The 20,640-nt window shown below is 36.0% G+C and overlaps 2 protein-coding genes across 8 annotated transcripts in view; one reads left to right on the top strand and one right to left on the bottom strand.

Moving 5' to 3' along the window:
• The window catches only part of LOC150094339 (four and a half LIM domains protein 2-like), a 235,278-nt gene extending 224,552 nt beyond the window's left edge, over nt 1-10,726 (bottom strand). Inside the window, exon 1 of the mRNA XM_090412366.1 lies at nt 10,626-10,726. Within this exon, the coding sequence (XP_090268492.1) occupies nt 10,626-10,694 (69 nt within the window). The 5' untranslated portion in view covers nt 10,695-10,726. The remainder of the gene's footprint in view (nt 1-10,625) is intronic.
• Nucleotides 1-20,640, top strand: part of LOC150094337 (neuropeptide CCHamide-1 receptor-like) — a 262,883-nt gene that overhangs the window by 92,811 nt on the left and 149,432 nt on the right. The window lies entirely within an intron of this gene.

Here is a 20,640-nt window from a genome sequence, read left to right as displayed (position 1 = left end):
TATGTGCGTTCTTCGGGCTCGTTTGAGTGCTTTTGCAGAATGAAACAACCGAGTCCATTGCCCTGCCTTCGGAAGGAAAAGACTTCGCCACTCCATATGAGATTTTCAGCTGAACAGCCTTTACGAAAGTATTCTGCCACCTAGAAGCACGATATTCGAAGTCAGATCTTTCGAATCAGAGGATAGTTTCTTTGTGACTTGCAGTGTAATAACAGTGTGAAATGAAGTTTGTTTTCGAACCACTTCTTGTATTTAAATTTGTTTGATTGTGTCTGTCTTGGCACAAATCTTTGGAGATCCAAAACTTGCACAGTATTCGAGAGTTTTAAAGGAGATGAAGCTTTTCATTCCAGAAGGAATATTTCAGTTAATCGAACAACTAAATATTTTATTCTATTGGAAAAATGGAAATTTGCATTCTTACATCAAATACCTCGGCATTTTTTTTCCAGTTTGATCAGTGGAATTGGGAAAATAAAACCAGTTTGAGCATTAAAGTCTCAAAGGACGACCTTGTTGACTGAATAAATATGTGGTGTAAAAACAAACATAATAGAACACTCATTTAATTAGTAACCAGGAAAGATTAATAAAAGGATATTCCAAGTGTGGCATTCTGGATTTAGGAGGCACGATCTCATGAATGCATAAAAATACTACCGCCCTTGTTATAACAAAAGAATTCTGGGGATGTAGTTCTGATTTGATAGATGTTGCGAATGGTTAATGCTTTGCTATCTCTTGAAGTTTTCTTAGAAATGGCTAATAATAGCTGATCCTCAATAGATGTCTGTACTTAATAATGCACATCGTTTCGACTTATTCCATAAATGTGAAATTGTCAAGTGCTTTTATTATCCTAGTTCTTGTGGCATATCTTTCGCTCATTGAATAAACTCCTTGTTGGCCAATGCTTCATGACGTAAATTAACCGTAGCGTCTTGGGCAACCTCTCATTCTGTAGTAATCATTAGAAATTATAATGTTAAGACTTGTTTCAACAGGGAACTTTGCACCTAAGCAAAGTTGAAGAGCAAGTTGAGTGAGAGAGAATTTTGGGGGAAAAATTGTATCAAAAGTAAACGAAGACCCACTAGATAAAACGTAATAATAAACGAAACTTCTGAAACGTTTCGGATTTAACAAAGTACAGTTTGAAACTTCAAATTCAACGAAATATGAAATCTATCGTTCAGAATTGTCTAACTTACTTCAATCTTCTCAAACTAAACTCGATTAGCTTCAGCTCACTTCTACGTGGACACCATGGTATGCTTCTTCCATTTAAAAGCCGCTGCATAAATGTAAAATATGCGACATTGCATGATGATATGTCGAGTTAAACAAGCCGGCCGAAAAATAAGCCAAGTCAACAGCCATAATACAATTAGTTACATAGCCTTGGAATTATTCCACTTCTCTTCCTGGTCTTCTCTTATTCGATATCCCATTATGTCAAATCCATTGTCATCTCTACGACTGCCCACAAAGTTTTCAGAATTTATCGTTTTAATGAGAGGTACATCTTTTTGATACCTTCATTGTATGCCTGGCTCCAACACTGAGTTTTCCCAATTTAATTAACAAAGTGATTTTCATGTCAACGAATATTCGTAATAATCTAAACGTAACTACACTTACCCAACAGAATAGTTTTAAGGATTTGGTTAGTATCTTTTTTGTGTCTCGGTTCTGTACAAAATTATAAATAAATGATATGCATGATCTGCTCTTTCATTCAGCCGATGGAAACCTTTTCTTGTGTTAAGAAAGAATTAAATTATTAAGAATTAAGAAAAAAAAATAGTCAGTTATTTTTAGATATTCATCGAACAAAATAGCTTCGTTGATTAGTTTTTTTTTAAAAAAGAAACACCCCAAATTTTTACTCTGTGTTTGATAGAATGTACAATCTACTAAAATTACTCTTTCTACTGCACGTCACGTGTTTGGACAGCTGCACACTTTTTACAGCCAATTCCATTGGTTGCAACGTGATGCTCTCCTTACTTCCACTTCTAATTCCTTACAGACAGCTGACCTTGCTGCTTTTTTACTTCTTCACTAAATAAACCATGTCCCTCGAAACATTTTTATTCAGTGCCCACTTTCATCGAAAAAATATTTAAAATTCTGTTGACCAACACGGTTAACCGTTTTTACTTAATAGAATCTTCAGTTATTCTCAAAATTCTGATTCTAGTCACGTGGTTTTCTCCTAAGGGTAACATATCCAGATATAGATTGTTCTCTCTCTATATATATATGTGTGTGTGTACTTAAAAACATTCAGCAATTTAAATCAATATTTGAAAAAACGGAGAAGGAACAACTATACTTTTCGCTTTATTGAAATTGAAAAAATGAAAATCTTGTAGGCAGCTTTAATGATTAATGATATTTTTATGTTTATTAAAGGGAAGAATGAGTTAAAGATAGGAAAGCTAATTCCAAATATCACCTTTTTCCCCCATTACCTTTAGCCTGGAAGTTACTACATTCCATCTTTACTCTAAAAAATAATAAGGATATTATCTTAGCCCTCAGTTACCGTGTTGATCTCCTTTCTTCGGTTCTTAGTAAAGTAATCAAGAAATCCATTTGGCGTCAACTATCAACCCTTCTGTATTTGAAAGAATGGAATGCTATCCGAAACCCAAGAACCCATGGCTTTTTATGTAAAAAATTAGTTGTTGGAAGCAACTCATTAGAGGCAGCGTTTTCCTTCCAACGTGTACTAGCCCGTGACATTGTGTCTCGTAAATGCAGTAAGACATGAAATAGCTTACAAATGGTCATCAAAAATTACTTAATATTTTTATTTAAATTCGATTTACTCTTTGTAAATCTGTCCTCTTTGAGACATAACGTGCGTACCTTTAACACGTTCGTTGCCAATCCGCGATGCGAGTTCTCACCAAACTGCCGATCACGCGTTATCGCGTTGACGTCGCTAACTAAATAAAAAAATTTGGCCACCACACGAAATTCCAATTTTCAATGAAAGTGTTAAGTCTCAAAGAGGACAGATTTTCTCTCTACAACTATTGTTTTCATAAATAAACGAAAATTACGTAAGCATTCTAAACACTAGAGAATAAAATTGCAACTTTTTTTTTTGCACGATTTTTGAACTAATTCACAAAAGAATGTGAATTACATAACAATCGGTGTTCCTTATTTTCAGTACTGAACCCAGAATCGTTAACGGGGGAAAATAGCTGATGCGGTGAGCCAATCCTTCGGATAAAAATCAATCATGATGAAATAGGTGATCTTGTTAGCGATTCAAATTAACGAAATATCAAACAGAACCTTAGTTCGAGATTGTATGATAATAAATATAGCCGAAAAGTATATAATAATAACCATAAGCATCCTTGGAAAAAAATAAACTTATCAGTACTTATTGTAAGAATTAGTATATATTTAGAGAATGATATTAATATTTAGATTGCAGAATTTGGTTATTCTAAGCAAAGTTTCATGCCTTTTTCAGAGATAAAATATTCATAGATGTCGCTAAAGAGAGAGTACTATGAGACATTCATTCCTTAGAAATATGTCGGATATTTCCGTTTGATTCATTGAAAAAAATTGCTTCCTCTTTCACGTTAAACTCAGAGTGATTAAAAACAAAGCTTGAAGGAATAAACAATGAAGTCGATTATTTTCTTGGTGCACAAATAAGAGAATTAATTAAATACCGAAGTTGATGTTTAGAGCATTAAACCAAGACTTTATTGGATACGAATACCAGAAAAACAAATCGTAATTACACGAAAAAAAAAAAAACTTAATTGAATAAAGCGTCAGAATGCTCAAAGCGTGCAAAGAGATGGAATGTAACTCTACATTATACTTAGACGTTTTTTTAATGCATTTTATTACTGCAGACAATCTTCTTGACTTCGTAATTGAATTAATTACCGTAAAATTGATGGGAAATAAAATGAGCTAAATACGCTTGAAATACATATAAATTACGATCATTGCTTATATAAAATCGTATCTTAGGCTAACTGTAAACTTTCCTGGCTCTGGGAACGAAAACTAATTCAGCTCTTACTTTTTAAGTAGACGCCAACGACAAATGCCACATTTATCACTCTTAGCATCCGTCCTGCGTATTTCTTTTACATTGAAAATTATAACTAGTTTCTGTGCAGATACAAAAAAAGAAAAAAAAATAGAAAAAAAAACGAATTTCTCCCTCTTGTTTATCTTCTTTCTGCGCTGTTGTTTCCAGAAATTACAGCTTGCGCAGTTCATCACTAGTGGCTCCCTCTGGTATCAAGAAAATATTTTATGAATTGCTAATTTCATCGCATTCTAAACTCGATAGCATTTAAATTTTTTTTTTTTTTTTTTAAAGTTTGGTTCTTCGAGATTTGTCTGGCTGTTGCAGACTTAAATCTTCAAGATATATCAACTGAAATATAATTCTCAACGTATATTTCTTATGCTGACTGCTTGTGTTTATAGATGTTTATGTTGGCAGTGGGCCATAGAAGTCTACCCCTTTATTATGTTTCCGGGTGTGTCTGCATGCAGCGCGGAAAAACGTAAATTAAAAAAATAAAATAAAAAATGTAAAGAAATAAAACAGTTGCGAGCGTAGGTTCATAGACATTTTGTGGAAGGTTTTTCAAAGGTCTATATTTTGACAAAACCGGAAGCTTTTTCTTAGTAATAAGGAGAGAGAGAAGGAAAAGAAAACGTTGAGAAATTGGCCATCCGGTAAAAGCGACAGTGATAAATTAGACAGAAACGAGGACTTAACAGACAGTCGCTAATTTGTCATCGACAGATGGGCTATATGAGTGGAGCGTGGATAGTTCTCTTCTGAATGCTGACGTAAAAATATCATTTTTCCCCACAGCGAAAAGGGAGGCTATCCGATATGTGTTGCCTTAATTGAAATCAGTGTTGACATTAGATGACCAAATGCTAAGTAAATGTGATAGAATGTTTATAAAATAGGGACTGTGTACTGTACATCTTTCATGAGACCTACCTTTTGATACAAGTGACATATCTATAATTCCAAACCCCGCTTGATTGGAATATATTTAAGTTATTCTTGAGACATAGATTTAGTTAGATAAATTAATATTTCAGTACTTAATTTTATGATTCATAATGTGTAACGTAATCACCCTTGAACTGCGCATGCGTATTTAATTAGCGACATATGAGTTTTTATTAGTGTTTTTAGTCGATCTGTAGACGAAATTCGCGTATAGTTTAAGCACACGTTTGGCAATTAATTCGTAAAATTTCTTGAAACATGAAAAGTAACAAACATTTTTAGTAATAAATCTGAGAAATTAGTATTATATATTTTTCATATTATAAAACGTTCTATCTAATCCATGTCGTTTTAGCAGTTACTACATACTTAACAATTTATATTTCACTGGCCTTACCTCGTCTTTATATGCCATCATGCTTCTTTTATGTAATGTAGTAGTATAAAAGAACTGAAAGTATGTGCGCACACATCGTCTGAATTGACCACTTGTTATTAGTGACGTAGCTAATCGTGACTTCACATAAAAGGCGTGCCTAGTTACGTAACTATTAGAACAATGTAAATCATGAAATTCTCGCGTATTTTCGTTTTTATTCGGCGTTTCCTACTTTGAATTGGGTAATAAAAATAACTGGAAGATTTGAATGACCGAAGCAGATTAAAAACAGTGAAAATGGAGATGGATAGAAGTGAGAATTAGTATTTTACGACTGAATAAAAACTAGAGAAATTCGCTAGTCTTTTGTATACCATTACGATTTCAAATTCCCAAAAAGATAAGCCAAATTTAGACGCGAATTTTGCCTTATATTTGCCATTTAATCACTTAATTAATCACTTAAATACTTTTTAAACTGGATACCTTTTATCCCAGCATAAATAACTGAAAGAAAAAAAACTATTTTCCTTTCCCCTCTTTCTTTTTAGGAAACGCTATCAAAGCTATAGAAAACTTCTCTCTATTTCCATATAATAAACAAAAATACAAACGGTAAAATTAATAAGAGATAAAACCCTTAATTCATCAACTATACACAGGTACTACATGTTTACAACCTTTCGTTGTGGGAGTCACATAAAAATGTGAACGTTTTCATTATTTGTAATCTATCCCATGAACATGAGAGGTTTCAGAACCTGCGTGTTGTAGGATAGAGATTGAGAGAAGGAATTTTTTAATATTCTTTTTGAACAGCTAATATTAATTTAACTTTAAGAAAGCGAAAATCTTTATCTATTACCATTTTAATAGGGGATTTATTTTCTTTATTATTCTAATTACAGCTTTTTAAATTGAAAACGTAATATTTATTTGATTTGATTTAGCATTATTCGAGTATATCCGAATACAACTACGTCTGACAGCTACTAAATGGTAGCTGATAAGGAAAGGTTAAGTATAGATCATCATCATCATACGTATCAAGGATTTAGGCCTAGAATGGCCTGTTCCGGCATTAGAAGTCATCGTTTAAGAGGACGTCCTGGTTTTCTTTTTCCTAATGGCTTGTACTTTAAGGCTTTTTTGGTAATCTTTCTGTTTTCATTCTTTGAACGTGTTCCATCCATTTATGTTTATATTTTTTAATTTTTTCAATTACTGGTTCTTGGTTTAATTCTTTCATAATATCTTCGTTTCTTTTGTGATCAAATAGGGTATACTTTGCAGTTTTTCTCATAAACTTCATTTCTGCTGTTGTTAATCTTTGTTTGTCTTTTTGTTTTATTGTCCAGATTTCGCTTCCATACATTAAGACCGGTAGGGCTAATGTATTGTATACTTTTAGCCTGGTTTGTTTTTGAACTAGGTTTGTTTAAATATAAAGTTAATTACTCCTGTTATTTTTAAATATTTTGCAATTTTTATGTTTATATCTTTTTCATAAGTGATCATACATCCTAGGTAGTTAAATGAATTCACCTGTTCTAAGATCTTGTTATCTAATACCATTTCAGTTCTTGCTGGTTCTTGTCCTTTAAAGGCCACAGTTTTTGATTTTTCCGTTGATATTATCATACCATAATCTTTGGATATCTCATTTAGATTTAAAATAGCTTTCTGCAAGTTATCTTCAGAATTTGTAATTATTATTTGGTCGTCTGCAAAGAGGAGAGTGTTTAAGTTAACTGTAGGTGAAAGTTTAATTCCTTGATGTAAATTTATACTCCATTTTATTATTATTTCATTTAAGTAGATATTAAAAAGAGTTGCTGAGAGGGGACATCCCTGTCGGACCCCTTGGTTTATCTCTCTTGTATATGATAGCTCGTGATTTAATCTTATTTGTATTTGATTATATTCATATATACGTGTGACAGTTTTTAGGATATTTGGTATTTGTCTTTCTTTTAATATGTTAAATAATATGTTTCTTTTAACTTTGTCATTTAAGTATAGATTAAAAAACGATTTCTGAATTACTTAGCCCAGCCTTTCTTCATTTTGTAATCGATTTTCTTGATTTAACAATTTCTTATTGTTAATGGCGTCGCAAGTGGATAACCAATATTAGTCTAATCACATTTGCATCAAGGAGATAACCGAGTTTGTCGCTTTCGATAGTTTAAATATCTTTTTATTATCAACACTGGTATCATAATCCATAAAGAAATCACTAACACTGAGAAAGAGGTCGGGCCCATCTCACAAATTCGCCCTATCCATCGTGAACATTCACCTTTGCAGAATAAGATGTTGGACCGCTAATCTCCACTAAAAATTAATCTGAACAAACAAAAAAAACCAGGACAATATACAAAATCTGCCATACCCATACCCCCCCTTTACAAAAATAAAATAAACCTTTCGTGCCGCTTTACAAACATCCGTAATATAAACACATACATAAATGACGTAATATCATCACTTAGTCATTCAGATTATGCACTGTTATTTAGTGCAATAACTTCAATAATAACACTTCGCCTATTCATAAAGTTTTTATCTCCATGGAGATAAAATGAAAAATACAACTATATATATTTTCTGAACAGCTTTGCTCATTGCTATGCTGTTGTCCAAGCCACCTGTTAACACAATCCGTATTTATTCAGAAAATTAAATGTCAGTCCTGCCTTTGTATAATAATAACATGATAAACCTTGATGGCAGATGGATTCCAATGCAGCAATATCCGGAACTGTTGCATATTTAGGAATAATACTGCAGTTTTTAAACCGGGATAAAGGCATAGTATTATCCCGGTAATATTTACAAGATATATTCTCGTATCCTCCGTTAGTATTAACGATATATTTTATCACAACTTACCGCGTAAAACCGTCAAAGAGAACCGTAGTTAGCTTGGTATGCTGCAGAAATGTAGGGGAGATGCATCTCCGCCAGTCTTTGTTCTCAAATCAATTGCTTCAGGGGAAGCTTAAGATGGAAGTAGTTCTAATACTAAGGAATGTTACTCGCGAGTGTGAAAGCACTAATGTCAGTTCCTCTGAAGCATTCTAAATTTTGGGTCTCAGTATTATCAATTTCGAACCACCGATCTTTAATCAATTGCATGTACATTTTTGGGCATTAATTAGGTCATTTTTGACTGCTCATATCATCACTGATGCTGATAGTTAAAGATACACGTGGAAGCCGAATGGTGCTAAGAAAAAAAAACATTTAAAATGGACTGCAAGTTACTACAAATTAATGTTAATAAACTTGTCGGTTATTTTATTTCTAAATTAAATAAATATTTTAGCACCATTCACTCCCCAAAGAGAGTCCACGACAAAACTCCTTTGACTGACTAAAATAGAACAGAGCTGTCATATTTCGATTGGAACAAAAGAAACGTATCCGGGTTATAATTTGAACATTTTGCTATTATTTTCACTGGATATCTACCTGGGCCAACTTTGTAATAAGAATGCCAAACACCGCATGAAAATATTCTATTGAAATAACAGTACATGCATAAATACTACCCAGACAATCCGATCCCAGATACTTAACTTCTGCACGTTAATTAAGAGAGGAAACAGTAGCAAATTTAAGTGATTTGGGTGATACTTTACTTACATACACATGATGTGTAAAAATATTTCATTACGCATATTGTTGATTAGGGTGTGGCCAGGCATTAAGCTAATTAACATTGAGTTAATTAGCCAGGAGAAATGAATCCACAACACTGCAAACGAACACTGTGTATGTAATAACCTAATTAATTTGCCTTGAATGTCTCTAATTCAATTACTTAAAGAATATTTCGCACCAAAATGAAAACAAAATTGAAAATATAGAATATCAAGACTGTATATCCCTGACTAATTAACGCAACATATGAAAATAAATTTACAATATTTCGGGGACAAAATTTTGAATATTTTCCTGATTTTATATAATCAGATTAAAATTTGTTTTTGCTAAACACGTTTCTTTTGAACATTTTCTTTTAACTAACATATTTATTTACTTAAAAATATAGATTAAAATAATTCATTGCGTTTTTAGCGAAATCATTTTAAATATTTCAGAATAACCTGAAATCAAGGGGCTTTACATGTCAGCTTATTGGGGTGGGCACAGAAGATCAGTTCGATGTCTTAACTACATGACTCCTCTTCCTCGATGACGCATGCCACTCCTACACGCCGCGATAAGCCAGAATGGAAGTATTAAACTATTGTAAGTCAGCAGCGCACACACATGTTGCTTCTATATATTTGTTCAACTATGAAGAAAAAAAAGTTGGTTGAATATTTTCCAATTTTATTATTAGTGAACTGTAAGTTGTATCGACTAAACTATAGTTTGGTATTCTACTGAATAACTGAGAAGAAAAAAAATCTGAAAAAAAAATCCGTCTCATACTGAAGCAGGAAGGTTTTTTCTGGGAACTTAAGTCTCCCCTCTCCTGCAAAGCAAACCAGACAAGAGAACACTTGCGTCATATTCTTAGCTTCTTGAGACAATGAAAGGAGTGTAACTAATACTAAAGATTGTTTTTAGATTGCCTACAGAAAGGTGTTGAGGATTGACTGCAATGCTTATTCGAAATAGTTTCGAATGAGTATGTGACATGTACGAAACCCATTTCTGAGGGTTAAACCCAATTAAACCCATTCTAAGATTGTTCAAAATTATCATCCCTATTTTAGAATTTAAGGAGCCTGTGTATCCTTATGGCAACTTTCTGGTTCGATAATGCTAACATAAGAACATTATAGGTTCAATTCTAGTCCATCAATATGAAAAACATCACGAACATTTGACATGACGTGAAAATCTAATAATTAAAGTTAGCTCTGTGTGCGATATTTATATTAGTGATATGTGTACAGTAACATATTCAGTCTGATTCTTTATTAAAAGTATTGCAATCATTTCGATGCAGATCACAATCAGGAGGGTGCTTTCATCCATAACAAATACACTACCACGCGTTTTATGAATCAACAATACTGTACCGTATTAAGGGCGTAAAAGAAGCAGAAATAATTATTCATTTTAATATGCAAACTAACTAAAAATAAACATCGCAAAATCCAGTTCCACCTAAATCAAGCGTATTTACTTCACTTGACTTAAACTAAATCTTTAATTTTCATGAACAGTCGAAGGGGGTAGGAAGAGACTTACCTCGCTGTCATCGTCTGATGATATATATCCTAAAGCTAACAACCTTGACAATATCTCCGCACCATCCATTCTCAAACAAATAATACTTCAGGAGGTTTGTCGTTCCTTGTACATCCCGCACATGGACTCAGGAAGAGCTCCTGCAACTAGATAGGCGTTTCCACCGGAAATGTTCGCTAACAGTAAAATCACGTGATTCATGTATGGGAAACACAATTTCGCTGGATGTTTAATGAAAAGGGTGTAGCCGTTGCGAGAGCTTCAATTAATAAACAGTAATGGGATTATATGTACAGGTGTTAATGAGCTGAAGTGTGGTTTTCGTCAGAAAACAGACTTTAATTTAATAGTGCAATTTGGAGTTGTGCATAAATCATTGAATTCGCATAAGGAAATTGTGTAGAGAAAAACATGTTATGTGGCAAAGAAATATTTTATTTATTTTTTGAATAAGTGAAAGATGAATAATTGCATAGCATTTGGTTTGCGGCAACAGTGGATAAATTCACTCAACTAGACAATTCTGTTCACATAATCTACCTTGGAATTTAACAGTTTAAAGACAGGCTTGCTCAGAATTTTAGAAGCATAAAACTACTCTGAAACTCACTCTTGTGACAGTGCAATTCTTGATGTATAACAATGTCAAGGCAACAAGATCATTGAAGCACCTCTCTTCAGTTTGTTCGCTGATGGGTGTGATTGCGTGGGAAGCAAGGCAATGGTAGCACGTGACATTAACAACATAGAGGCATTTCAGCTTACTCATTTTCAAAGTGACATTGTGGACGATTTCAGTAATCGTTCGTCATCCCCCCTCTTTATTTCTTTCCACAGCTTTTATTGATAACTTTTCCGAGTTATCAATGAAGCAACACCAAAATTCTGCAATCATGTTTATTGACTTTTGCATAGAACGCCTTAATCTAAATAAGAGAGGTCCACGTTCTGCTAAGTGTATGGGGTAATTTAATGACTATAAGATCTCTTATAGTCTTGAAATATTTAATAAATGTTTTACAACACTCAGAAGGTATACTTTCTGAGTGTTGTAAAACATTCCTGGCAAGATCTATGCAGGTATACTTGAGAAACGGTTGAGAGGAATTGTGGAAGAAAAGCTTGGTGAAGAACAAGCTGGATTCAGGCCAAATAGAGGCTGTCAGGATCAGATCTTCTCTTTACGACAAATAGTCGAGAAAGTATGGGAATATAACAAAGATCTGTATTTAAGTTTTGTCAATCTGGAAAAGGCATGTGACAAGGTGCCAAGAGAGAAGCTATTCAATACGCTGCAGTTATATGGTGTCAATGCGGCATTATATCAAGCAATACTTAGTCTTTATTTGAGTTGTAAGTCAGCAGTTAGAATTTAAGGAAGTACAGGAAGATGGTTTAATGTTAAATCTGGTGTGAGACAAGGATGTACATTATCCCCTCTGTTATTCATTATCTATATGGATCACATTATGAAGGAATGTGGTATTAAACCTGATATCAAAATTGGAGATGTTAATGTCAGCTCTTTGCTTTATGCGGATGATGTTATACTTCTAAATAAATCCGCTACAAGTCTGCAAGGTTCTCTGACTAAATTGAATAGCTGTTGTAATAGATATGGTATGAAGGTCAGCAATAAAAAGACAAAGACAATGAAAATAGGCAGAATCATTGAAAATGTCAACTGTGTTGTGAATGGAGAACCTGTGGAACAAGTAAAACATTTCAGCTACTTAGGCACAATTTTTACTGAAGATGGTAAACTAAATATAGAAATAGACAGCAGAATCAGCAAAGCTGGTATCGTGGGAAGTCAATTGAATAAATTCATATGGAATAAGAAAGAAATTAGTCGGAACACTAAATTAGCTGTATACAAGACTGTGTTCAAACCAATTTTAACTTATGGATCTGAGAGCTGGGTCAGAAGTAAAACACTTGACCAAAGACTAGAGACCGCAGATATGAGAGTCCTGAGAAAGATTAGAGGCGTGAACAGATGGCATCAATGGCAATATCATATTAAAAATGAGGATATTAGGAAAGAACTTGACATTGTCAGCATCCAGGAATGCGTTAGCAGAGCTAATCTCAGATGGTATGGTCACTTAAATAGAATGGGAGAGGAAAGATTAGCAAAACAAGTGTTCTCTGCCAGGTTGGCAGGAAAACGACCCAGAGGAAGACCAAGATATAGGTGGATTGATACAAAGTGCCTTAGACGATAGAAATATAAGATCTGATAATGTTGGAGTCTTGACAAGTAACAGACTGATTTGGAGGAAAATTGTAGATAGGAAGTTAGTGATGATGTAATTTTTTCACGTAGTACTGTCATATCCTGTACACCCCTTGAGGGTACATGGCAGGAATTTGATGATGATGATGAGAAGGTATACTTACATCATATTAAAGTAAAAAAAAATGCTGTCCCAGTTAGAAATAGTTCTGGCAGTTGTTTTGGGGCCTACAAACGACTGTATTTTTTAAGTCTTTGCAATACTGTATAAATGGTAAAAAATTGTTTTTTCTTCCTTAGAAAATGCCCTTCTCCTATCCTTTAGTATCCTTTTAAAACATCCTGAGTTAATTTCTCTATTTGTAGTACAACAAATATTATATAGCGTTTGCAACAGGGGTAATTCTTTTTTCAAATCGTCTTTTTATCTTGACTATTTTGCAATCTTTAATCAACAAGGTCCGCACGTACATATAAAAGTAAATATTTTCCACCTTCAAAATTAAACTTCGTTCACGCTAGTAAATATTCCCATTGCTACTCTTGTATGCACAGTCACATAACACATAGCATGGTAAAACAGTAACACAAAGCGGTATCTAGATTTAAGTCCTCTGAGCTATGTAGTACCTGTGAAATTACATTATAATTCATTACATGGGAATTTTACGCGTATCGCAAAATATTCAAGTAACGCATTCTGTCAACAATAATCCTACAAATTATTCTTCTCTCAAACATAGGCTTGCATTTATCTAAATACGTGGCACTCAAATGCCACGTAGTTTAAATGCTTTGTTTCTCTGAACTTAATAAATCAGTATTTTAATGGATTATCAGTATTTCTGACATGTTGTTTTTTATTCACTTCTGTCTCTCTTTCTCTAGCAGGAGACTTCAACTTCCTGAAGTTTGAGTTTTCGCAACCGGATGCTCTTCCTGGCAGATAAGCCTGCAATATCCCTAAACAATCCTAAATGTATAGCTGTAAGAATAGGGCCAGTGCACATGCTAGTTGTCATATTTTGTTGATGATGGGAGAATTGGATTTTTCTCATATGAAACATAAAAATGCTAAGGCATTTTCTGCTACATTCCTCAAGGCAGTAGTAGTAATAATTTAAACTGAATTAGCGATCACCCACCCTTATTTACGTAGACTAGCCTCTGACTTCGATAGCCAGCATATTACATGAGTGCAATATATTAATAACGGACGCAACAAATATAAGCTGTCGTAATTAATCCGATGTACTTATTACTCATAGAAATCCAGGGAATCTCGCAAGCGATTTCAGGGCTCTCCGGAATGTCTTGAGCAATTCAATATTAATTTTATTCGCTTTTTTTTTTTTTTCATTTCACTTTTATTCCCTTTTGTATTAGCTATGATATTTATTACTGGCGATCTTGGCAACCATCCTCCACAGGCATCTTCCTTTTGGTATTAATTTTAATAGCCCTTCACCTTTAAGAATTATAAAAAATGGTAAAATAAATAGAAATAATTTTCAAAACTTTGTGCGTTGTTATGAGTGTGTAAGAATGTGTGACTTCAGCATCCCTCATTCAACTTTAATATCATATCCAAGTTCTCATTTGCAAACGACTAACATTTCATTGTTATGACTTGTACATCGTTGGTCCAGTCTTTCTTCAACTTGCTATACAGATAGAAGCACTCCCACCCATCCCATCAATCTACGTGTGTTGTGAATCAAATTGTCTGCATGTTGTCAGTTGCTATAGCGAAACAGAAACAGTTCAGATTATACGAAAAGCATGGAAAGGTATCGATATTAAGTTTTTGCCTATTTAGACCTTTTCCGCATCGTTGAAAGATGTATAAACCCATCATAATAATTACGCTTACAAAAGTATACAGCATATTACGGAGATGCCATTAAGCATCCTATCATATCATTAGTTTACTTTTATATGGAGTGACGTTTTGGGGCCCATGCAAGGAGAGAATACATTAGCATTTTATGTGAAAAAGATATGGACAATGCTTCTTTTACATTATGACAGCGATGCTCTTTTCAAAAAATTAATATAAGTAGATAAGTAATATAACGCTTCACAGACAATTACACATGGTTAAGCGTGGGGGTAACGACCCCCACCTCGTAGTGAGTTATGGAAACCCAAAAATGGGAGGCCATGGTCCTACATGGGGCTGTAGTGCCAAAGAAGAAGAATATTTACTATGTCCAACTGTTGCTGTTCTGAAACTAACTGTGAAACTAGTTACGTAATCTATAAGTTGGAGTGATAGCTATTTGCCAATTTATCTGTTTCGCCAAGGGGGGGGGGACCCTTCCTCTTTAGTGCCAAATGATGGAAACCGTCAACCAACTAAACACATCATTTTCATTTCAAACTAAAGTGAGTTGTTTAGTTTTGATTGGGGATATTTCCTGCTAGCAGTTAACAAATTTTAAATTATAATAAATCAATCCTTTAATAGAAAGATCATGAGAGAGATGCGTAAACATTGGGAATAAAAAAAAAAAAAACGCCCCACTCGAATGCGATAGCTAATGTCAGACATGACATAACATAATGGTTCCAATAGGAAATAGCGTCTTCTGATTTAGTCTAATACTGAGTACCCTAAGTGTATCCGTTGCTAAGAATAACTATGATATTTGATTTCAACTTTAGTTTTCGATTCTTTACCCAGTCTTGATTGTTGTAATGTGGTAATAAATTTTAATGACAGAATAATATATGCAGATGATTTAAAATAAATTACGAAACGTTTTAACTGACCGCATAATGCTTAAATTGCATGCTGAATGCAACTAGACTCAGCGGAAGTCGAGTTCAACGAGATATCTATCAATTTTGTATACTCTTAGGAACCACACAAGGATTATGGTTGTTATCATTAATATACAAAAGACTTTTCATGCAAACCCCGGCCACGATAGGTTGCGTAAATCTATAGCACGTTCAGTACATTGGTACCACACTGCACCTGTCCGTAGTGGAAGGATCTCCAAGAGATAATATTGACTGTTTTCATTTGTTTCTATTCATTTCTTCCATATTCTTTCCTCTACTACTTTTCCGATTCGTTTTTATTCTGTCTTCCATACCATCATCATTGGAATCCAACGCACTGCACACTTCTTGCATGAAACTTCGGCAGGATGGGTCTTGCATAAGCAGAGATCAATCAGCTAGTGAGTTGGGTTGCAAAGACATCTTCCCCATGGTCCAGGGAGAGAGTTCAAATTTTGCTGCCATATCAGTATGGTTTGGAGTTCCATTTCCAAGCGTAGTAATTACTTTTCGGTAAGCAGGCATCCATGTTTTAAGTATGAGAAACTCATTCTCAATATATCAACCACTCTCATGAGACACTAACCAAGTCAAGAACTCATTTTTATATCTACTGAGAGGAAGAGCAAAGCAGAAACAATTGAGACACTGATAATATCACATTTTTCCAAATTATGCATTAAACAGATGAACGTCCTTTCGGAGTTATGTCACTTGCCTACATCCAGAAGGATTGGCAGATCTCTAAAATCTATGAAGAAATTCCGTTCAGATGTTTTAATCGGAACATCTTGCCTAAAGCATTCTCACTATTTGACTTGCTCTCATGTTTCATCATTTCTTCTTCTTCCTCTTAGCAAACTCTAAGCTACATCTCCATTTTTACACTGCTACAGCCGCAACCCATTTATTTCAAACCTTTCTGGGTCATACGGTTTTTCACTGGTAAACAGATTGTGCAAATAATACTTGCAGCATAGCATATCCTGCAAAAGTAGAAACTCGTTTCAGAAACTTCGTTGCTGTGTCAATTTATACTCTATGAAAATAGAATGTACTATCATCATTTGATCTAGACAGATGTTTTCATTTTCCTTAACAAAAAAACATCCAATAGCCGACTAACTTCCATAGTCACATGACAATTCTTCATAATTTGATATAATAAAATTTACTTGAGATAAGTTGTAATAAATTTAACGTATTGATATGAACACAGATGGATAAGAAAATAACTATTTATTAACTTAAAAGTTAATATATTTTTTTTCAAACTTTCTAAGACTATTATTTGGACTACTATTTCAAAACTTTGAACTATTTTTTTTAACCTAGACGGCGCCCTATTAGGACTTTAGTCTTGTTAACTTAAATGGCGAGATGGACGTCAATCCCTTGGATTTTTATCCCTTCATCGCTAGATTGTGATTATTGATACTGAGAAATTTTTGAGCGCGTGGCTCGCCCGAATTAGGGCTGTGTAGAATCGTTTTAAGCGATAATCAGAGCTGCCTTCGGGCGTTTTCATCATAATTTGATGCATCGCGAATGAGTTGGTTGAGATGGAGTGATGCCTGGGCGAAGTACTTGGCAGCAGTCTGGTTGAGATACGAAGGTATGTCTGGCATGTTTCCGTCTTGGTGGATGAGAGCATTCCTAACAAAGCATGGGGCGTCGAAGATCATTTGGAGGCATTTATTTTGTAGTACCTGCAGTCTTTTGATGTTGCTGGGGAAGGTGTGGCTCCATGCCGGAGATCCGTACGTTAGTATGGATCTGATGATTGTTTTGTATATTGTTAGTTTTCTGTACTGACTTTACTTCTTCGGTTGAGTAGCGGGTAGAGTTGAGCTATTGCTGAGTTGGTTTTGTTGCAGGCATGTGAGATACGGGGGTTGAAGCTGTGCAGGTATCAAGTTTGATTCCCAGGTATTTTACTCCTTTTTGCCATGGGATATCAGTGTTGAACATCGTGACTGCTCCGTGGTGGGTTGCTTTACTTCTTGTAAAGAGTATGGCCGTACTCTTGTCGGCGTTGACATCTATCCTCCATTTCTGAAACCATTCTTCAAGATTTGTTGCTGCGTCTTGTAGTCGTTGTGTGGCTAAGTGTGGCCTGAGTGATCTGGTCAGTATTGCCATGTCGTCTGCATAGAAAGCCATGGTAGTTGATGCTGTGCTTGGTATGTCTGAGATGAAAATGTTGAGTAGGAGGGAGCCTTGCGCAACACCTGCTGTGATGCTTCTCATGGAGGATCTGAGGTCACGTAACTTAACTTTAAATTTTCGTCTTTCAGATAGGATGCTATGATTTTGGCGAGTTTTAGTGGGTATTTTGCAGCTATTAGTTTGTGGATGAGGCCTTTGTGCCATACTTTGTCAAAGGCTTTCTCCACATCCAGGAAGATTGCACCTGTGTGTTGTTTCCAGTTGTATCCAGTAGTTATGAATTCTATAAGTCTGTGGACCTGTTGGGTTGTGCAGTGGCCTTTACGAAATCCGAATTGTTCTTTTAGGATTAGGTCGATCTTGTCCGTTTCGTTTTGTAGGCGGTTCAGAATTATCTTTTCCGCGATTTTTCCCAAATTTGATAGGAGGCTGATAGGTCTGTAGTTCCAGGGGAATTGAGATGCTTTTCCGAGTTTGTGGATGAGGATTACATCTGCCTGTTTCCAGCGAGTGGGGAAGTAGTTGATGAGACTGTTTTATGGGGGAGTGCTTTTATGGTTTGGTTTGAAATCTCGTCAGGACCTGGGGCCTTTCGGTTGTTGAGGCTCTTGATGATTTGGTGTACTTCCTTTGGTGTAGCGTAGCTTGTGTTTTCTTGGCTGCTGGTTTGATGGAGTGCACCGCGGACATGCCTGTGTATTTTTCCAATGAAGTGCAAGTCCGCATGCGCATAGTTTGGGCTGAATTGCAGTTCCAGGGCGTCCGCGAAGGCTTCTGCTTTCTCGTCGTCTCGGTAGGCCATGCCCCTTTCTCCCTGGATTGGCTGAATGTTGGGGCGGTCGCTACGAATGGCTTTAGTCATTTTCCACAATGAGTTATCTTTGGTGTTTAAGGAGCTTAGCTTCTTCTCCCACAACTGGTTCTTGTGATCTTTGATCGCATATCGGACTAGGTTTGTTACCCTGTTTAGCTCTTGTCTATCCTGGGCTGGGTGGATAGTGTTGTATGATAACGGCGTGTGATCCTGTTTTTGCTGCGGATGAGCTTTAGAGCTTCTGGGAGCAGGTTGGCTTGAGCTGGAGTGGTAACGGTGAAAGCTGCTGCTAGGCCAGCTTGGATTGTGCTTTCCAGTTTTCTGATCGCTGTATCTATTTCTTTAGGTGAGGAGATGGTTGGAACGGGTCCTGTGAGGTTGCAGAGAGTAGCGTTCAGCTTTTGAAATTTGTAGAGGACTGCCTGGGGATGATTTCTGTTTTCCCGCCTAGGCTTAGTAGTACCGTATTATGGTCGGAACTAAGGTCATGGACTACCTGTAACTGGAGTTGGTGCGATGTGTTTCTAAAAATGGCTATATCCAGCACTTCAGGTCTTCCCAGCGGTCCGTAGTGTGTTGGTTCGGCGGGACCTGCTATGATGATGTTTCTTTTCATAGCGAACGTGTGTAGGCTCTTCCCGCTGTTGTTTGAGTTCCTATTGTTCCATGCAGGATGTTTTGCGTTTAGGTCTCCCGCCACAATTGTTGCTTCGTTTGTGTCGAGGAGCTGGGAGAGATCTGAGGCTAGTAGTGGTTTGCCTGGAGGGTTGTAGACTGAATATAGCTTTAGATTACCTGCATTGTTGGTGTGTATCTCAATTTCAGTTTCTTCCAGGTGTGTAGTCGTTGTCTTCTTGATCTCGTTGTATCTTATGCCTTTTTTGACAAAGATAGCCGTTCCACCTCCTCTGGCATTGAGTCTGTCATTCCTAAGTAGTGCGTGGTTCCTTAGTTTGGGGTTGTCGCAGGGCCGAAGGTGCGTCTCGTTGATTAAGAGGATGTCTATGTCTTGCTGTGAATTCTTATAGTTCCAGGAGTTTGTTGTTTAGGCCGTTGGCATTCCAAAATGCGATCTGTATGAAGTTGTTCGAACCAGGTGTATTATTCATTGCTTATCATTGTGAAGATGACTTGAGTGTTTAAGAACTTGTTTGTATCACTCTGAAAGCCGTTAGCATCTCCCCTAGGGTGGCAGCTAGGATAGCAGCTGCGTTCTGACTGACTGTTGGGCATAGGTTCTGCTGATTTAGCCATTGAGGTGACTTCTGCAGCATATGAGCTGTGTGATGTTCGCTGATGGATTCCTTCTTCAAGGGGTGTTGCACGTTTTTGAGCTGGTGGAGTGCCTGCTTTTCTGTTTCTTGCCAGGTTATCTGGGTGGAGAGTGCAGCCTCTATATTTGGCTGGGTGTGGGCAGCCGCAGTTTGCACATGTGGCTGGAGTTGTGCATGGTTTGGAGCATGTGTGAGTAGGGTGACCGTCCCCGCTCTGCACAGTTTCTGAGTGTGCCCATATCTCTGGAAGCGATGGCATTGTCCTGCTGTTGCTTTCTTTCTGAGTGGTTCTGTTTTAATCCTGAGATAGCAAACTGTTTTGAGATCGTAAATCTCTCCTTGTTCCTTACTAATTTCCACGAGAACCAGCGGCATGGGACGTTTGTCTGCCCGGTACATCGCTGATATTTTTATGGGCTCCAGTCCTTGAGATCTAAGGTCGATGGCTATTTCTTCGGACGTGATTTCTTCTACCAGTCCTCTGATGGCAACTTTTAGGTTTTTGTTTTCGCTTTTCAGTTCGAAAGTGTAGTATGGGGTCTTTAGCTCGTCCATTAACTTTGTTAGCCGACGGTGGTCTGATGTCCCTTCGGGTTGGATACGGACTCCTTCGTCGGAGTTTTTGGCTGCTTTGAATTTAATCTCGGAGTTTCTCATGGCCTCCGAAATTGTCGACCATTGTTTTTTGTCTCTTAAGATTACCGGCGGGACTCGTTCTTTGATTTGTGC

This window comes from Typopeltis vanoorti, chromosome 22, assembly GCF_054136105.1.
Source record: "Typopeltis vanoorti isolate ZY-2024b chromosome 22, IOZ_Tvanoo_1.0, whole genome shotgun sequence".
In the NCBI taxonomy this organism is placed as follows: domain Eukaryota; kingdom Metazoa; phylum Arthropoda; class Arachnida; order Uropygi; family Thelyphonidae; genus Typopeltis; species Typopeltis vanoorti.
The sequence above is the reverse complement of the archived record's forward strand: the minus strand, read 5'-3'. Positions and strand labels throughout refer to the sequence as shown.